This window comes from Phalacrocorax carbo, chromosome 2, assembly GCF_963921805.1.
Source record: "Phalacrocorax carbo chromosome 2, bPhaCar2.1, whole genome shotgun sequence".
NCBI classification, from domain to species: Eukaryota; Metazoa; Chordata; class Aves; order Suliformes; family Phalacrocoracidae; genus Phalacrocorax; species Phalacrocorax carbo.
Window position 1 is genome coordinate 119,735,235 of NC_087514.1, and position 20,718 is coordinate 119,755,952.

The window sequence follows — 20,718 nt, forward strand, 5'->3', positions numbered from 1 at the left end:
GGAAGTGTCGCAGCCTCCACCCCAGCAGGAAACTCCTGTGAGGAAACAAAATAACAGATAAAAGAAGCGATGACTGGTCACGACAGTGCCTGTTGTCCTCCGGACCCCATTCCGATGGCCCCAGCAGCTCAGAGGAGCCTATGTGTTTACCACATGCCCCGGGTCTGGGACTACAGATGCAAATGCAGAGGCAAGGCGTGACGAGTGCCTGCAGATCACACAGCGCTTCTTGCCCTCCCACAGCTGTGCAGCGCAACCCAGGCGCAGAGACCTGGCCAGGACCTGGGGGAAACCCGATGGGAGCCCAAGCTGAAGGACAGCGCTGCTCGGTGCGATGGACGACGGTGAGGACTGCTGTCCTTGGGGTAGCTTTGTTTTTGCTTCCGAGGGCAAACAAAGGTGGATGAAGGTGTTTCTCAGCCACAGGGCTCTGCCCTCGCTGGGGGAGGCCCGGCTGCTCTCAGCCACTGGGACACGGTGATACTTCCTCTAGGTTGGGGGCTGGCTCAGTACTTATTTAAGGATCTCTGCTGTTGCTCTGTTGTACTGCACAGATGGGCTCTGTGTCCACCAGCACGACAAACTATTTTCTATTTTCCTTATTTTGTAAAATTTTTTCCTGCTTAGAAGTAGATCATACAACCATCTGATTTATCTTCCAGGCAAAGCTACCTCTACAAGATAGGCAGAAAAGGGACACACATTCTCAATAATATAGAATTTTATTTTTTTAATTCATGAGGTTAAAAAGGGGAAAAAAAAGCATCAGGAAACATTCCAGAACACAACCGCCTACATTTCTGTAACTGTACAGACGCTGGTATACATAAATCTTTTTTCCCCCCATCTGGAGCATGAAGTGTGATGTGAATGGGGTTTGTAATTCTTTGGCAGTTAAGACCAAATGATGCTTCTGAACAAGTTACAGCCTTGGTGATAATTAAAACTATAGTGCAATTTCAATTCTAAAAAAGGAGCAAAGTCAGGCTCTTGTAGCTTTGCTATTTTGTAACGTGGTAAACTCTTGTGCAATACATCTCTGTGATTTTTCATAAAGCAACACTGAGTAACGCTGAGTAAAGGGACACTGTCATTTTATTAAAGCAACTATGTTTTTTCCTTTGCATAAACCTCCGCATACCAAAAAATATTACCCTCCATTGTTCCAGCATCCAGGAAAAACATCCAATTGCTTATGCTGACCACAGTTATACTCTCCTTGTCCCACGAGTGTGACATCCCCTTCAATTAATTTAATGATCAATTTTAAATATTTATTTTCTCTTAATTGTATTCCTGCAGATAATAAAAGGCCCAATTCAACAAATCACCCGAGCACCTGTAAATAAAGAGATTTATCAGCATCCCTTGCACAGTTCACACAAACAAGTGCTTTATGAGTGGAGGTACAAGGTGCTTGAATGAAATAATCTCTTGCACAAACCTGCATTTGTGCCAGGTCCTTTATTGGGTTTCCATGGCTCCATCTGGGACCTTCAAAGAAAAGGTCAGTACTAATCACTTTACTGCCTTCTCTGCACAGCCTTTGAGGTAGAAATGACTCCCTCTTCTAGCTGACGTGATGGGGTTCCTGCTCTTGAACAGCTGCTTTGAACAGTTGCACTCCTGACCACTTGTACCTCACCAGCTTGAGTATTTCCTCTTTTGAAACTTTTTCTCCGTCTTAAATACCCTCCTTGGTTAGAAGCAAACCTTTTCTTTTCATCTTTTTACTACAGGTTCTGGCTCCCACCCTTAGTCCTCTTTCAGAGAGCAAAAAAAGCCATAAAATTACTCTCATGGGGCAGGAACACCTGAAGAAAAGGTACCATAAGACACAAATGCAAAATAAAACCAATCCAGTGTTTTTATTCCCCTCCTCCCAAGCATATGCTTCAGCCAGCCTCAGGACTGTGTACACGAAAGACTGGCAGGGAAACATCTGGCTTACTAGATGGAGCCAATTACTTTAAGATTACATAAGTAGTAGTTTAAAAATATTTGCCACGGGATGAAAAAACGTTAAGAACTGGGATGCAGAGAGGAAAACCAGAGGCAAGTCTGTCAAATCATTCTGAATGGAGATATTTCCAATACTTCTGAGCAGAGTTGTCACGTTTTGGCCTAACATACTTGACAGTGTCCCTTGACCTTACATTTGGCATTTTAAGAAAGACAGCCCAGTAAGATTAGTATTCTAACTAAAACAACAGCAAAATGCTTTTTAAAACCACACCTAAAAGCTTAAAGGAAAACTGCAGCAGACTGCAGTAGCAGCTCAGTGAAACTGCATAGCCTGTGGTACACAGTACTCCATTTTTAAGCAATAAATAATCTCTTCTTGCCTAGTTAAATATAAAACATAGCTTCAACACTGAAATACACCGTAATTCATGAACAGATCTGTGTGCTGTTTATTGCCAACTTCAGCCTCTTGTCCACCTCATTTTCACGCACACAGCCAGGTAAGGGTTTAACTGCGCTGCAGCCTGTTCCCTCGGGAGGGGCAGTAAGCCAGCTTGCACCTTCCGCTCACCCCTCTGCCGGGCAGAGGCTGGAGAGCACAACACCCATACTGGGAAGGGAAAGCTTCTGATGAGCCAGACACCTAAAATCTAGGTGCTCCACAAAAGGTAGTCATTCTTTCACAATCTTTTTCAAGATCACTGTATTTATACAGTGTTAACAACTGGAATGATTAGCAACCCCTAGCTTTATCTGCTGTATTATTTTCTTTCCTATAAAAAGAAATTTCCCTCTCCCTCAGCTGCTACTGTGTACCTGTCCAACACCTGGCTTGTGATCACCATCTTTTAAACAACAAGCCTTTTGCTGTATAGGAGATCCCCTGTGGGTAATGGATTGGACTGGCAACACATAGACACCAGCTGGACTCTCCTGACTTCCTTCCCTAGCTGACCTGATCCCTTAAATTTACTGCCCTTGTTTTTACATTTACAGGTTTGCCGCTGCACCTTCTTTCCCCTTCCCTAAACCATCTGCTTCAGCTTGTGCTTGCCCTTTTCTTCTTCCTTCCCCTCATGTTTTATCTTCTGTCTCCCACCACGACCCCTGTAAACCAGCTACAGCTGCCGCCAAGAGTCTACAGGGTTCTTGGCAGGCTGAGCTGGTCTGCTACCAACTGCTGCACAAAACCTTCCAGGTCTGAGGTTTCCCTGGGAGAACAATAACATCAGAAATCAAACACACCTAAAATGATGAGGAGGGCTGGCTGGGACAAAGAGCTTTTCTCCTTTCTCCTGCCAAAATGTTTTGCCTTTCCATCAGAAGACAGGATTTTTAAACAGGAAAATCTGCTTTCAGACACTTTGACAAGAAGGTGAAATTCTATATAGAAAGCAGAGAGTTTGCGTGGAAATTTTGCATAAACGAGAAGCCAGTCTTCCCTTAAAAGGCAGTGTTTACAGCAAGCTCTGTCCCCAAATCCATGATGGAAAGTTAGCAGTTGGCATGGGCACTGCAACGGTTAGGAAGGGGCAGAATATGCCGGCACCGGGTGGAGAGCTCATCAGGGCTGCATATGCATTTGGTTTTGGATGAACTTTTTGAGACCGATTCAAACGTTATTGCTACCTTTCATGTGGTCCAGAGAGAGAGAGACTGCTAACCTCCTCAGAACCTGTGCTTTCCTGTGAATGCAGATGATTAAGGTGCTGAAGCAGGAAAAAGGAATGCTCCCCTTCCTGATATCACACAGTGAGCAGTACTTTATTCTACAAACGACACTCCTGATTCTGCCACTGGTACTCACCGCAACAGCTGATTTCAGTGGACCAACTTACAGAGTACAGTGAGCAAAGGTGAAAGGAGTCGCTGCTTTGTTTTGTATTGTTCTGTAACTGGTATTCAGTACCAAAGCGTTTGTAGAAGTCAGACTACCAAATCTTAGCCCGAAACGTAAAAAAGCCCTACGTTTGCTGTTTATATAAAACTTTGAAAAAACTTGGAAAACTTGGAAAAGATAAAAATTTCTAGATGCATTACAATATATGCCTGTGAAGACTGAAGCATTGCATAGCTGCTGTCCTGACTGTAAGGGCAGTAGAGCAGAACAGAAGTGGTTATGTTTACTTCTCGTGAAGACGTCCACAAAAATACGCATTTTTCTTTAGATTTCCTTTTGAAGGATATGTTTTGAAGCGAAGTAATTCAATTTTCAGTAGAGAATTTCAGTTTGCATTTAGACGCCCCCACGCTTGTTCTTCTCCCCACTGAAAAAAATTTGGTTATTATTGACCTGTTAAATCAAACAGCATGGCTTTTCAGCAATCTGTACACAGTACAGAACCATTAGTGTTCCTAAAAAGGCTTCCATTTCTTAGTGTGTACATGTTCTCTAAGTGCATTTTAACTATTGCATAGTTTCAAAGTCTTCAAACACAGTGGTAATCATAATGCTTACATGTACATAAATAATAGCATTTCTTAAAATTTTAATTAAAAATAACACAGTATATTCAGGCTATGGAAAATCACTTCCATCATAGATGACAGGTCGCTCAATAGCCAAGTGATAAAACACTTTTTTTGAGATAAACCTGTCAAGGGAAAAAAGAGATCATGTTAGCTGAAGTCAACTAGACAGGAAGCCTCAAAGTTGTATTCAGTCTTTCAGTTTATACTCAGGCAAAAAACTGACTGCTGTTAAAAAGAAGTATGCCTGCGCAAATTGTTATGCCTGTCTGTTGTTAGTAAGATGATGATACTGACTAAACTGCCTTGGAAAGAGTCACAAGTGACTTGCTCGCTTCTGTTTACCTTCCCAGAGGTTAAGACAGAGGAGTCGAATTCTGCTATGGGGGGAAAAAAAACCCGAACAAGAACAAGAACCAAAAGTCGGGCTGAATGACGTTTGGCAAGCTGGGACCACTCTCTCATACTTACTTCTGAATGGCAGAATAATGGTACCTGTGACCAGTTCCACAGTCTGTAAAACCAAGCTTATTTCACCTTTTACACCCAGCTAGGACCTACCTAGAGAATGTGTTGTCAAATATCAGTGTGTAGATTCCAGAGTTTCTGACTTTCACCTGTCCTCTGATGGTTTCCTTATGAGAGTTGCAGCGGGTCATAGGAATAAGAACCTGGAATTCAATACAAATCAAAATGAAACTTGCTATTTGCCCTATAAATTAACATTTGCTTTCAGAAAAATATTTAGACTTGCGCCATCTTGCAACTCCCAAAGTGTATGTGTGCCTGCTAAACTATTTTCACTGATAAGCATTAAAAACTCACCCAAACTAAAATCTCTCAGTGAGACATCTGTTTTCCTTTGATAACCTCTTTACAGCATTAAGCTATGGCTATAAATCTCTGCTTTAGAGATAGAACCAAATCCTGATTTTTTAATGTTAATCTAAGCAAGTTTACTAACATGAGCAATGCTACATCACATCTATACAAATATATCCAAGAGCAGGATTTAACTAAATATGTCTTTTAATATATGCTTTTTTACTCCCTGTATTATAAAATAAGCTTTCTCAGCAAATCTTAATTGTTCATCTAAGCTTACAGCAAATGCATGTGTAAGCATCTGTCTTGCTGTAAAACCCTAGCAGAGACAGTTGTCGGAACAGCAGCTGACATAGATCAAGGACAACCCTATAAAGCCCAAAGTTATATCAAGTAGATATATCAAGACAGAAGCAGCATTCGCTCTTCGTTTGGCTTTCAGATTAAGAAAAAAGGAGATTTACATGGTGTTAGTAACTGTGGAGTGAATTAACTTATGCTATATAAATGTCTTATCCCCCCCGAGAAATCACAGCCTTAGAGTTCCTCCTACCATGGTGGGTTAAACCAACAGCTGCCTTGTCTTCATTAAAGCTTTGCAATTAGCTGAGTAACATAGACCCACTTGATCCATAATTCTCATGAAATATGGACAGCACATATAAAAACTGGTACCTTGGGCACTGACAAAGTGATTTGGCGCACCATCAAGGCACTTAAATCTCTGCATCACTGTAAGAAATGCAGGTAACCCAATCAATTTATCTGTCTGCTTGTGGCCTCTGCTTAGCAGACTGGCTAGATCAGCCCTAAGAAGCTTACAAATTAAGTAATATTGAGGAGGTAAATAAAGAAGAATTTTGCAGGCTTGGACTTTTATTTTGGCCTAATAATAGTGGGTGAATTTCAGATGTGACCAATAGCTACAGTGCCTTTCAGCTCAACTTTTGCAGGCAACATTAAATAAAGAGCTCTTAATTTAAAAAGCAGCTCTGCCTTCAGCAGAACTGTAGCTTAATTGGATAAACAAGTCCTTAATGCAATAGCAACTGGCACTTTTGTGGAGACCTCCTAGCTATACTCTAGGCGGCTGATTGTAGTGTATTACAATCTCTAAGGTAGCAAGGAAACAAAGGCCTTACTTTGCACTGATCCAGTGGTGTGTCTTCTGATTCTTGGTAGACAACGCTGAAGGATATGCTTTTAGGGTCTGATGAAAAGATCCAGCTAATTGTTAGCCCCATCTCTGTAACGGTGATAGGAATGATACTGTAAGTGCTGGATTTAATGAACAGCTCTCTGTTGCCTTCCCCAAAATTTAAGATGTCTTCCACTGTAAGGGGTAATTTGATCCTGTGAGGGAGAAAAATACAAATACTTGAAAAGACACAATCAAATTACTCAGACAGAAACAACAGTCATTGCTTTTTATTTTCCGTCTATTTGAGGCAGACTCCACAGCAACTCTGGGACAGGTCCACCAAATGCAGGAAAATTCAGCCTTGGATGAAGGCAAGAACTGCAGAAAAGATGACTGATATCAAGCACTTTCACTGCTCTGGCAAATGTGGATATTATTCACTTATTTATTTCATTTTGACTAGAAAAATCTAGTGCTTTAATAAAGCTTTTTAGAGTCACTATAATAAAAAGAGTCTGCTGCCCTCTACTGTTCATTTTAAACAAAAATTTAAACAAAAAAAGTCACATAATTTCTTCACCTTTCTAGATACCATTTGTACAGGAGATAGGGATCAGGAGTAGAGAGGGGAGAGACGGATGGAATGTGAACAGCAGGTCTGCCTAGATCCTCCGAAGCACTTAATGCTACAGCTTGGTCTGCAAGCTGAATAAAAGCTGACGCAGAGAACTTCCAATTAAAATGAAGTTCTTAGCACCTAGATGATCCTGAGTCCTGAAGCATTATATTAGCTTGCCTCATTCTAATATCTATTTCAGACTGAAAACAGAGAGGCCCTTAAACAGGACAATGCTGCTTGCTTTCTTCAGGGGAAACCTGTAATTTCTAAGAGCTGTGGATCTCACCTCTATTACCCTAACTAAAATTAATCTAACATACCACTCTTTAGGCCAAATAAATTGTTTCCAAATCTGTGATTTGTTTGTTAGCAGCTATCAAAAATAAACACATTTACCAGAAGATATCACAGTCACCATGATGATTTGCTGTTCTATAGTAAGGAGTTCAGTTTCCAACCATGACTACACAGTGGTTAGGGATCACAGCTGGTTTATTATGATAACTATTGTACTCTGGCCAGAGAGGAAGCTTTATATTAAGTTTTGTTTACCTTGTTACTTCTTCCTCTTAGCTGAAGTAACTGCTGGGGTGTCTCAGGTGATCTTTGTTTTAATAAACTATTACTCTTAGTTTTGCCTTACAGCCCAGCTATGCTTTTAGTTACTGTTTCATTTACCTGGTTCTCTGAACAGCAGCAACAAGGTTGAAACATGGACTAATTTATCTCGCTACAGTCAAAAGTTTAAAAACTTCCCTGTAACTAAACCAAAATTTCAAAGCTAGGCTTAAGGGGAGAATGAGCAAAGGGGAGTTTCTCCAAGTCACAGGCTTTTTCATACGTTAGATGCCCTTTGCTGTGCAGGTGACATGCTGTATCACTACTGCACATACCTATTAACTTTAGAGCAAGATACATGCAGAGAATTGTGTGCACACAGAGGTTCAGCGGAACATTTTATGCTATAGCATATACCAATCAGAGCAGGTAAGACAGTTTCTGTGAGGCCACCAATAAATAATAGATACATGCTCCAAAAGGCCATGAATTCCCTCCCTGTGACAAAGGTCTGACTAGCACAGCAACCCCTGACTTTCCCTTGCTGTTTCTTCCAGAGACTACTAGAACTACAGAGCCTTCTCTCTAAGACCCCTTCCTGTTCACAGCACCTCCTGCAATAGGGGTAGGAAGGAAGGTTTTCTGATGTGATGTGGACCCAAATCTTCCCTTATTATTCCCTACTTGCACTAAAGCTTCGCAGGACTGAAGAGAGAGGACCTGGCTCATTGCTGCTGCTCTGTGTAGTTTAGCTATACCCTCTGCTCTTCCTCAGACAAAATTCTACTGTGGGACACAAGCGATCAGTTCTTCCAGGAGTCTGCAAGACTTGTGCTCACACAGCTGATATCTGAGCTCAGCTTTTATTCTTTCAGCCTGGTAGTAATGAAACTGTTCTGCTTACATGATTTCTCCTGACTTCAACAAGCATATCTCAGCATCTTGAGCAACTTGCCACTCTTCCGATTCATCAAAGGTTGAAGAATTACCTGTGCTGTTTCTAGGACAAAGGAAAAAAAAAAAAAAAGAAAGCCATGATTCTCTGAGTAGTATGTGGTCAAATTCCATCTGCATGCTGATGCCTTCCTAAAATAGAAATGCTTTGATAGTCGTAATGCCAAATTATAGAATTCTTATTTTGTGCATTTTAGTGATGAAACTGTCTGGGCAAAACTGCAGCCCTGTTCTTCTAACCACTGTGCACAGATGTAAAACTGTTCCTATCCTGCTTTCATGAGCTAAGAGGAATATATACAACCAGGACATTTCTTCAACAGTCTAAAGATAAATTTCCTGTTGAGCCATTGCCAGGTTTTAAAGATTCCCTGGCAGGTAGAAATCTTGATGGAGGGCAGACACAAGCAAAACAGTCTGGACTTGTCCCTTAAACAAAGCTTGCACAGGGATAAGACATTTGCTCTGGATTTAACCCATGAGGTGTTTTACTAACATATTGTCCAGTTCTTTACACTGACAGTGGTACACAAAACATATTTTATTGTTGTAGAATCACTACCATGTATCTTTTTTCATACAAGGAATACTGCATGATTCAAAAACAAATACACCGAAGAAGCTGTTACCGGATGACAAAGCAGGATGCCTCCTCCCCACCGTAATGTGTCCAGGAGAATAGAGTAAGCAGATCGAAGAACCTGCCATCCACTCCTTACCTCAAAAAGTGTGCATGCTCTGGGTGAACACTGGAGTAGCACCAGCTATGAATTACAGGGCCGGGGCACAGAGAGAAGAATGAGTTTGGGAGCTAGTAAACAAGTGCTGACAGTTTCCAAGTAAGTTAGAGCTTCTCTAGCTGATACTTACTTTGCTTCTCTGCATCTTAGCAGGTTGATAGCTGAGACAATTAGGCTGTCATTCCCAGAAAAATGCCAAGGATTCTTATATACAGGGAATCAACTGGCTGGTTCCTTCCAAAAAACAGTGGGATCTAATAAAATGCACTATCACTTATATGTGCTTCTGAACTACCAAGTGTAATCATGTAGCAAGGGGATAATTACCACACATTCTGTAGACCAATTCTCAAAACCAATGCACAGTTTAGCGTTTTCTTTTAAATCCTATGGGACCTTGCTCTATGTGCATCACTGCTGAGTAGAAGAGCAGAAGAAAACGTTTCCAGGTAAAAGCACCTTTAGCTGGTCATTAGCAGTGTCTGAATATACTGTGCCAGCACATGCAAACACCTGTGGGTTTAGTAGGGTGACGCTACAGGAAGAATTTATGGTTATGACTGAGAATTAAACTGCACCCACTCTCTACATGTTTCCTGAACTCATAAAGCACTGTTTCCTGAGGAATTCATGTTCTCTTATTCTGGCAGCCTCTTGGGCAACTTTTGACTTCTTCAGAGTCATACCACTACTGTTAATACCCTAAGGAGACAGCTGTGACCCACAGGGATGACTCAAACCTGTGACTAAGTGCCAAAAGCTGAGTTATAACCAAACACTACCTGCTGACTGAAATGTAGGAATGACATAGTACATGTTGGTCCATAAAGGTTAATACAACATCTATGCAAATACTTAGCAAGCCATACAAATAATTTCATTGTTAACTATCTTTATACAGCTAGATAAGAAAACTGATTCTGGAAAAAAAAACCTAGAAAACTGAACTATAGCATGTAAACCTATACATATATTTTGCTTGCACAGTGGGAACAGCAACATACTTCATCCACAGAACTCTCCCTTCCCGCCATGATAGGTACACAGCTTTAATTTCAGAGCCTTGAATTCACGTGGACCAAGAGAACTACAGGACTACAGGTTCCCAGAAGTGTCAAACTCCATGATTTATTACATAGTGCCATTAGAGTTCCTTATTTAATCCATTAATTTCACCTTTCTTTTAGGACACTGAAATGTAGACTAAATCCCAGGACCAATACATTTTCCATGTTCTCCTCTAACACATTAGTTTCCTTATTCCTGCTTCTGCAACCTAGCACATGGTTAGGTGGTTACCTTGCCCCTTGGCTACTCTAAGCAGTAAATTCACCACACCTACTCACTGTAGGCTAAGGGAACATTAAGTCTCCTACTTTGTCTCTTAAACCCAAGTGCATTACAATCACAAAGCAAATCCTCCTTCTCTTTATGATATCCCACTGAGTCCAACAGTCCAAACTGAGGTCTGGTAGCCTATGTGGAAAATACAAGAAACACAGTCTCACGATTTAATTGGGGCTCTTGTCCTCCAACAGAATTTATCTTGCACGACACATTCACACTAGGTGGCAGCATTCCTGCAGCTTGCCAGGTCCCCAGCTTAGGAATATGCACCCTCCGGTATATCTCTTAAAATACAGACTGTTTCTCTTCTTTTTCTTTTAGAAGTGAAATGAAATGGGGCTGAAAAGCAGGAAGAACTGAAGCATGGAAAAGACACGACAGCAAGCAGAGAACAACTTTAGTTTGGTTCAGCAAATCCTTGAGACAGAGAGTGTCAGAGGCTGGTGGACACTTCACAATGTTCCTTTTCTTATGCTCTTCCTCAGGCTTCTGCTGTTGGCCACTATCCCTTGGCTGGATGGTCTGGTCCAGTGTGCCTGTTCTTATATATGGAAAGCATTTTTTACAAATGACACTAAAAATACTGTGGATCAACATAATGAATGGTTTTGGGAGTTAGAAATAAGAAGTCCCTTTCAGAACTAAAAGCTGAAGAAAGCTGGTTCAACTTTGCCCTCAACAATTTTCTGTTTTCATAGACATCTGAGCTCTGGCAGCTGTAGCTATGCGTCTGAGGTGTCAACTTCATGTGGCTGAGCAGTGAAATCCTATAAGCCATCTGCCTGTCAGCAGTGCAATGATTTCCGGATAGAACTTCAGTCATCCAGGGCCAGAACCTTACCGAATTGTGTGAAAGCCAGAAACCTGAAACGGAGAGTAGGGGCTCTGTACAGCCTCCAACAGCTGCTTAGTCCAGCAAGCACCTTTGCAAATGTCTCTAATGCCAAGAGACAATCAAAGGCATTACGCTGAAGAGCACCAATGATTCCCTGGGCCTGCTGTTACCTAGCAGGTCTGACCTGTCCCAGCCACCCTAACTTACATATCAGCTTTCATCTCCAGCCCAACAAACAGAAAGAAAAAAAGAAAGAGGATGGAGAAGGATCAGAAGAAAGGATGCAAAGACAGCCCTTGGCACAGGCAAGAAGAGAGGCATGATTTGGGATGCAGCATGGAGGATACAGAGCTCACTGAGTTTTTAACAGGGTGCAAGACAGTATCTTGCATGAAGGAGTGAGTATGGGTGGGAAGGGTATGGAAGGGTCATGGGCAAACCCTGACATATATAGGGATGGGAAAGCATCATGTGGACAGCTGATGTGCTGCAGGTGACCTGCATAATGGTACATAGGAAATCCCAGGCATTTCTCAAAAAAAAAACAAACCAGTACAATTTAACTATGCCACATCCTGTATGCAAAAAAACCCCAACAAAACCCAAAAGGACTCCCCTGTCTTAAAACTGGTTATGCTCTATTTGTAAGACCAGAGGCGACTAGTGCATACAGAGAAAGGACGCTAGGGAAACAGTCATCACAAAGGGATATCTCTGTACTCCAATGGACAACATGCAAAATCATTTGAGATTGTTTTAATATTGCGATATGGAAGTGGTTTCGAAAAAACTCTGAGATAAAGATGGCTTTCAGTTGTCAGTCAAATGCCACATTTGCAAGATGTTCAGATAACAGGTTTCAAAACAAGAAATTTGGGATTACCAGCGTGCTTTCAGCACCCCTCTCCAGCAGTAGACAGCAAACAGATGACTATCAGAATCAACACTAGAAATACAGGTAAACTGCTGCCCCAAAGATACTAAATCCACAACATAGTCTATAGGTCACCAAGGTTATAGCCAGCTCTATGGGTAGCCTTACTTTTTTTCAGTTGTGAGGTATTTGCTCCCAAGAATGAGCTGGTTTTTTCCTAGATACCTTTGAATTTTCTCCTTGCACAGTTCTTTAGAGGCTATTACAAGGAAACTGAGGCAGAATTATAGGAAAGGTATAGAAGAGGCATAGCAGAGGCAGTTTCTGAGTTGGGTTTGCAGCACTATCTACCAGGAGCCCCAGGCCCTTTCAGCAGAGCTGGTGCTCAGCCCTCAGCGCCCAGCCTGTACCTCTGCAGAGGCTGCAGGTTCCCTGCAGCCGGTGTGGTTTCTGCACACAGGAGGCTTCACAACTACACAATTTAAATGTACATTCATATACAATACGCAATGTTCTTCAGACTGACCCGTCCAGGAGTGACAGCTAGTCTCTCAGCCCTCTCCCTGAGATAAACTCACATAGCCCACCTTTATTTTTTACTGTAATTCCTACGTTACAGTGATAATTCAATCACGCTACATTGCCTCTCCTGCAGGCAAACCGAGGAAGGCCATCCAGCTGTACAGAGCTACATGCATGCAGACGCACACAGCAGCAGCCCTCATGATTCCTGTGTTGGAGAGGGCTTCTTCAAGCAGGCCATCAAAAAATTCTATGGAAACACGGTTTATAAAGCAAAGGAAGAAATATGTCAAAATACAGTTAGGCTAGCAAGCTGAAATAAAGTATCTCTGAGTTTCTTTTGATCCTGACTGCATGATAAGGGGTTCAATACTGCTGATGCTGCTGTCTTCTTTGGTAAAGAGTTTATTACAAGTTACACAGAAGTGATCCCAGGGTTCCTTATGTAGGGATAAGGGCAAATGGATGTTGGGAGGGTACTGCTCTCCATGGGAATGCCAGGCCTGCCCACACAGTCTGAGGAAGGACCATCTCTGGTGACTGAGGAAACAGCAGCTGCAGTAAGGTCACTGTGAACTAGGCTGACAGAGTAGCTCAGATGAGCTCTCCACAAATGCATGATTAAGATATTCCAAAAGTGACTTTGAGCACTTTCTGGTTTTAAGGAATTTAAATGGGCCTCATTGGCAGAAAGGGCCAATGCTGGCCCTTTGCAACATGGTGGGAACTTTATCTTTTATCAAGGCAGACATTCACACCGATGTAGGGTACATATGCTGCCACAAAACTTAGCCACCGCTATATTGTCCTCATACCCTATTCTGCATCTTAAAATAACTGTGAAGAGCAGGTGGCTGTTGCAACCCATTGTTCCCCTGTTTGACAGGAACAGTTTGTGAATATTTAACACCTTGCTGAAGGTTTGTTTCTTCGAGACAGAGGAATAGCTACCACATGCAATTAAGCACCAGGCAGAACTCAATTTTAAAGAGCATTACCGGGCCTTGCATTTCTTGTGCAAGTAGCTCTCTTTCTGTAAATGATGTTGTATGGTTAAGTCAAATTTGGTGGTGGGTTGTTTTTTTTTTAATACACGTTTGCAGGCACCAAATTCAAGTACTCAGAGGTAGAAACATACAGCTCTACAGGACAGGTCCCAGAAGCACTCCAGCTACTGTAGCACAGGCTGCTGCAAAGATCTATAACTGCATGGGCTAGTTTGTCTGAATACTGCCTTCCTCTCTCCAGTCTGTCCATGAGTAAGACTACTGCTTTTCGACACTGATCACTGCTCTTGAAGGTAGTCTCCAAAGGCTATCAGAAGCAGCAAGGCACACTAGGTTATTAAGCACAGCTAGGAAATGCATTTAGGAAACCACCTGAGATGTTACATACGACGCATGCAGCTCATTGCTTTGTGGGATGTGCAGCTATTGGGCTCCTCCTATGAAGGTATACCAAAGGAAAGGTTAAATGAAAGCTACAGCTCACACTGAGTTGTGGTGATGGCCAGGCACGTAGTTTAGTTACAAGGAGTGCACAAAAGACATCCCAAATTACAGCAGGAACAAACAACAGCAGAGTATCACTTCATTGAGCAGTGTTGCCCAGGTACCTCCACTTCACTGCATCCTCTCAAGAGCCTCCTCACAACTATTTCTTCCTCAGATCTTGTACCCATAGGCTGTAAGTCAATTCCCACCCCTGCCTTTGCAGCAAGTGAGAACAGACACCCCTTGGAAATGTATGGAGGCCCTCCCAGCTTCTTTCATTGACTCTGAAAGAGAATTCGGCACATGCGCTAACTTTAACTTTGGCTAAGATTATCTTAAAGATAAAAAACTCATGTGGGGCTGGTCACCAACACAATACCTTTCTAGCCATCTCTAGCTCATCTCAGATGGGCAAAAAATCTGAGAGAAAATTGTCACTAGAATATTTTTGCCCCAGAGAAAATAGAAAAACTAGAAGGAATTGGAAAATCTAGTACTGACACAAAATATGCATGAGTGGTTAAAAAAGGTAAGCAGTAAATACAGATTAAGTTTTAATTCTGTGAATAATTTTTGAAAAATCCATTTGATTCTGGACTTTTCAGATGAATGGCCACATGTAAGTGAATTTGAACTGGATCTTGAGAACACAGCTTGTTCATACTATTGTATCTGTAGTAGTATCGCTCAAGAATCAAAACAAAGGAGTAATTTCACACCATGTTGCTTTGGTAAACAACAACTTCGAAAGTGAGGCAGCATCACAGGCTTCAGCACTCATAAATAAAGCAAACTGCTGCTTTCACATTTCCTTTGAAAGATAAGACGACTGCGTTCCCCTAAGATGTGACACCGTCTAGTAAGTGACTATTTTCTTGACTTTAGGTGAATAGGTAGACAGTTTAAAAGAGAAACAACAACAAAAGTTTTAATATTTAGAAATATTCAAACTTGAAAGATTTCGTTAGTACCATACATATTCTCCATCCTAATATGCAAAATTTACGAGAAAGGTGTGTGTGGGTTATTCAGACTGTTGAAGATCCTGATTTTGCATTCTAATTTTGTTTTTAAATCTTCTCCAGTGCCTTGTTATTGCAGTAGCTCTCTGGTTTACACTTGCTAGTTTTTGAAAAAGATCTTTACGCAAATTTTTTTGATATCTGGAACTCAGAGGGTGTATGCTAATGATGCCCTTTCCATTTATGCTATAAAATCTGCTCTTCCAACTGGTATGTGCTTGAAAACCTCTCACCTCTTCCAACAAATATATATAAGAGATAATTTCACCTTTTCTGATTACAACCTCAAAACCCTTTTGTAATGAAATCAGTTAATTTCTAAGCAAGGCACATGACTCTGACAAGCATTACATATCTTTCTGTTTATAGTCTATATTTACTGCTAAAATTACTTTTTATTTAGACTTAGCAAAAAAAAAAAGAGTGATCTATATTGGGATTTTCTGTTTGGAACAGTGGGACAACAGAAAGGAACAATGGGCAAGATCATTATTACTGCTTTTTACACCCTGCTTTTCAGGTGTAGCTACTAAAGCAGGATAGCTGATCAGCACAACAGAAATTAGACCGTGGAGACTAAACAGGGGAAAATCCCTGTAATACGACTACCAGCTCCTGTGATACCCAATTCCCAGAGTGGTGGAAACGGCAAGCAGCCTTGTTCTGGTCACAGGATGACAACTATCTATGCTAGGGCAAACCAGGATAGCTTGTTCTGACTCTCCATTACTTGCTTGCATTTCCATTTCATTAATTCGAGAGTTAATTTGAACAGAACCAGACCTCAAAGCAAATCCTGTATTAACACACTGGACACTGCATGGCTCTCTTTAGCTCACTTTTCTACCCATGATGTCGTTTCTATCCAGTTTAAGCTTCTATTAAACTTCTAAATCTTTTTAGAACCTAGACTCAGTCCATACAGACTGTAAAAATCCCCTGCAAATAAACTAATCCTGCTTGCTATTCTGATCAGGGAATTTTCTTCCTCCTCCCTCCCTCCCTATATACCTAACACAATGCTTTCCCACTATCCCACTTCAAGCAGAATGATTACTGCTGTTCTTTCCTTTGAGGAAAGCTGGAATAACTCCATGAATGACTAGTCTGACAAGGCGTAACATCTCTGAAGTTTGAGAGAGCGTACAATGTGGATTCTAACTTAGGTGTGTGAGTAATGAGCAGGATGCTTTAAAAGGTTCTGGCTAGAAAAATACCAGGTAACATAATAACAATGCATCATGACATGAAAATTAAAACCTTTTCAAAGGAAATTGCTGGGCTTTCTTTCTCTTAAAAGTTACCATCCACTGTGGGGGACAGAGGGGAAGAAAAAAGCTTACTGGTCTGTGTTTTAGTGGAGTGGAGAGGCTAGTCTACAGAAGGTAAGGATCTCTCCCTGTGTTTTTAACTTCCATACTGCTTCATACACACTTGCTGCGCATTTTCAGTACCAAAGATTGAAAAAGTTCGGCAGACGTGGCCAGCTGATCCAGAAACTGTTCAGCCTCATAATACAGGATCAGCCTTTAAGAGAGCCTTCTTCAATAACTCTGAGCTGTAACTTCAGATTGTCTGGAACACAACAGTTGAGATATAGTTTTTGGCTTTTGTAGCTCTTTTTCAGCTCCTTAGTGCTCTCCAGCATTAAAAAAAAAAAAAAATTAAAAAAAAGATATTTGGGCTAGAAATTTCCACACCTGACTTTGCCTCAAAAATGAGTGTACAGTTCTGCAAGGTTAACCTATTTGTAGGACCAATTTGTAGGACTTTTCCCTAGAGGGGTTGGTAATCAGGCATTTGAGACTAATTTCTCCTGCTGTCAAATCACGAAGGAACTTAAATGGCTATATTCAGACAGGATAAAGAAGGAAAAGAAAGAAAACTTAAGGCCTTTAAGATCACAAGAATGGAACATGAAAATACATTTCTAGAGCATCAGCTGAAAGGTCACATTCATGGACCCCCAATCAATCCTTTGCTATCTGTTTGATCATGTCAGTTACCTCACCTCTGTCCTAAAACATGAGCCATAAACTCTGAGTTTAGGAGTCCAGCTAACTGAGAAATTTAAAGCATATGACATGTTAAAAAACATTTTAACTTAGATCTCTTCTGCATGATTCTGTCCTCTTATCAATATGTGGATCTGCTCACATCAGCATGTGGGGGAGATAACAATAACAGAAGCCAGTGGCTGCTATTTGTATGTAAGAAAATTCTTCACAGCTGGGGTTCAAAAATTATCCTAGCCTGGCTTCCATATGAAATCCATAGTAAAACTCCCATCTGCTTTCACCAAAAACCAATTAGTGTATTACTGCCTGAATTTGAAATTTCCTGTAAAGAACATTAATGTAATAGGAAAAAAGTTAGTTAAAATGTTAAATATTTTGGTCTGTCCAGAGAGAGAATGCTGTATCTTACTATGGGAAAAAAAAACCCTACTATGGATTTAAAAGAAATTGTCGTTTTAAAAGAGTCAGTAGGACTCTCCTAAAGGCTAACTTCCAGTAAGCCTGGACACCAGAAAGATCTGTACTACTTTAGTAAGGCTACTAATGCAATGTTATGCTGTCAAATTACAAAACTGTGCCTGGTGATTACTTTGTTTCAGCTTAGAGGAAAACACCTTTCCTTTACAAGAAAGAGGCAAGAAACACCAGCTGACTGCTTCTGCAAAGAGTACGTAAAATAAAACACAGTGCTTCCTTTTGTTTCAGTATACATTGCCTTGATGTTGTTGAGCCTAACTCACTGTTGCAGGTTATCTTCATCCCATGCTTGGCCTTCATCTGAATTGAAAAGTAAAGTATTTTGTAAAGAGCCAGTATCTTTTCAAAAGGGGCACGCAGTTTTATAGTACTTCTCTGGCGACTAACAGACTGCACTGGCTCTGCCTCTTGGCCCCACAGAAACTACTTTTTTGGGTAATGTTCAATCTGCTGCAGGTTATAACAGGCGAGGCCTTTCTGCCAGTCTAAGTGATTCAGAGGTGAATTCTGCTAATCTTATGCTGAGTAATATCTCATAGTAGGATGAGTCCTATGGTAACACGTTTTGTAGCTCAGGAGACAGGACATTTAACCTTAGGCTGTATCTTTGAAAACCCCATTAACCTGCCTCACAAAAGACTTTATTTACAAGGTAAACAGCTTGCAAATCTGGTTGTTGCTGCTACTCTCATGTGCTGGTGACAGCGCTGACAGAAAAGAGCCCCTTGCCTTGGAAAGCTGACACTGTGATACTGCATCAGCTCTGGAGAGGTGGTGTGATGGAGAGGGGTTGACAGAAGTGATCACTCCTCTGACAGTAATACAGATGTTTGAAACAGACCAAGTAAAATCAAGCGGGGAAGAGATGTTAATGAAAATCCTCCATGTTTCACTTGAGAAGGGGTAAGGAAGATGTGCCAGCATCTGACGATGTGACTAACATCAAAACAATGAGCTACGGCTGACCTCTAAAGTGCTCACGGAGACTCAAACCCTACTTTCCGAGACAGGTCCAACCCCAGCCAAACAACTCTCGGTGCTCAGAGCCTGCAACCTGAGCCTAAAGGCTGAATTAGGCAAAACGAGTTCTGTTTCTCTCATGGGTTCCCCCAGAGTCCCTTGATCCAAACACTAAACAACTAATGTATTTGAAAGCTTCAGCTCTATTCTGTTTTCAGAAGCATCTGTAATTGTCTTGTTTAGCTTTTGAGTCACTGTCAGTACAAATAAGGTAACAGATGATATGTTTAAATTCACCAGCTGTTGTGTTTGGGTCTTGACTGTCAAGACAACCCTCTTCAGCAAATAAATGTATTTGCTTTTGTCTGTTATGGATGTTTTACTACAGCTTTTATCTGTTATCACTTAGGATTTTGTCTGTCTCCTGGATGCATTAGGATTTAATTATTTGCTCAGTAAAAAAAAAATCTCAATGTGTCTCCTTACAGGCTGCCTTTAAAAAGAAGACAACATGGCAACTACAGATCCTACTGACTTTTATTATAACTTCTCCATCGATCCCAATGAAAATGGTAGTGAGAATTTTCACACATTTACAAGAGCCTTCCTACCCTGTATGTACTCTGTTGTCTTCATCCTTGGGCTAGCAGGAAACGCGCTAGTCTTTGTCATACTAGTTTTCTATGAGAAACTGAAAATGCTGACAGATGTATTTTTGCTGAACTTGGCTATAGCTGACTGGATCTTCCTTTGGACGCTGCCATTCTGGGCATATTCTGCTGCTCAGGAGTGGACTTTTGGCGCTGTGGCATGTCGTATTATACGGGGCTTGTATACTCTGAACTTGTACACTTCAATGTTAACTCTAACTTCTATCACCTTTGACCGGCTTATTGCTATTACTTTTGCCACCAAAGCACATATGTGTCAAACCAAACGAATGACATGGGGCAAATTAATCTGTGTCTTGATCTGGGTGATCTCACTAGCATTTGCTGCACCGCAGTTTATTTTTAGTGAGGTATTCAGTATTGATAAGGCAATATGTCAGGAAGAATATCCAAACCATCACACAGAACTGGTTCTTGAAGTGATCCAAGTGACCCTTGGCTATTTTATTCCCGTGCTAGCCATGATCATCTGCTACTCACTAATTATTAGAACCTTACTGCACGCCAAGAGTTTTCAAAAGAACAAATCTCTGAAAAAAATATTTTCTGTAGTTGTCATATTTATTCTTACTCAGTCACCCTATACTTTCTTGAAACTGATAAAGATCATAGACTGGAGCTTTAACTTGAACAGCAGCTTTGAATATGCAATCATCATAACAGAAGCTCTTGCTTATTTCCACGGCTGTCTTAACCCTGTTCTGTATTTCTTCATGGGAGTGAAATTCAGGAGGAACTTACAGAAAATTATTAAAAAATCAAGATGCTTCAAAGGGCAAGTTACAGCTAAACAGTGGCAAACCAATGAAGAGGAAGGCTCTAAAACCTTTACTGCCTCAAATAATGCAGATGCAACAAGCATGTACCCTCTATAAAAGTGCCTAGAAAATCTGGCAACTATTTACAGCTTCTTTTTCCTCTGAGACTGCATTTCAGTCTTCATGCTGGGTTCCATGTGTGGTTGGGTTTTTATGTGGGTGTTTTGTATTTTTCTTTGGGAGAAGTCTCCACACATGCTCCTTTAGTGTTCATCTAAAATTTCTGTAATAAAGCAGCATTTTCATCTGCTTTCCATCTAGTATCAGGTTCATGGTCTCAATCTCCCATACACATCTTTGTATCTTACTTCTGATAACAGAGCTCATGTTGTCAAATGACTGGATCCCCTGTCAACACAAGGGATATCATCCAGCACGTGGGCTCTAACACTGAGTAGCATTTCCTTAGA

General features: G+C 41.1%; 2 protein-coding genes across 7 annotated transcripts in view; one reads left to right on the plus strand and one right to left on the minus strand.

The window, feature by feature from the left end:
* Nucleotides 1-703: 703 nt before the first annotated feature.
* FYCO1 (FYVE and coiled-coil domain autophagy adaptor 1) overlaps nucleotides 704-20,718 on the minus strand; it is a 52,550-nt gene continuing 32,535 nt past the window's right edge. For all 6 annotated transcript variants that reach the window (XM_064444099.1, XM_064444098.1, XM_064444101.1 and 3 more), the window contains 4 exons: nucleotides 8,482-8,577; nucleotides 6,402-6,612; nucleotides 4,996-5,105; nucleotides 704-4,559 (listed from right to left, as the gene is read on the minus strand). In XM_064444099.1, the coding sequence (XP_064300169.1) occupies nucleotides 4,484-4,559; nucleotides 4,996-5,105; nucleotides 6,402-6,612; nucleotides 8,482-8,577 (493 nt within the window). In that variant the 3' untranslated portion in view covers nucleotides 704-4,483. The remainder of the gene's footprint in view (nucleotides 4,560-4,995; nucleotides 5,106-6,401; nucleotides 6,613-8,481; nucleotides 8,578-20,718) is intronic.
* Nucleotides 19,304-20,367, plus strand: CXCR6 (C-X-C motif chemokine receptor 6). Its single transcript, XM_009510949.2, has one exon. It carries the CDS (start codon nucleotides 19,331-19,333, stop codon nucleotides 20,363-20,365), a length of 1,035 nt encoding a protein of 344 aa, XP_009509244.1. The 5' UTR covers nucleotides 19,304-19,330; the 3' UTR covers nucleotides 20,366-20,367.

Excerpts from the sequence above, each read along its gene's own strand:
- CXCR6 (XM_009510949.2), top strand. The coding sequence starts at position 19,331 with ATGGCAACTACAGATCCTACTGACTTTTATTATAACTTCTCCATCGAT.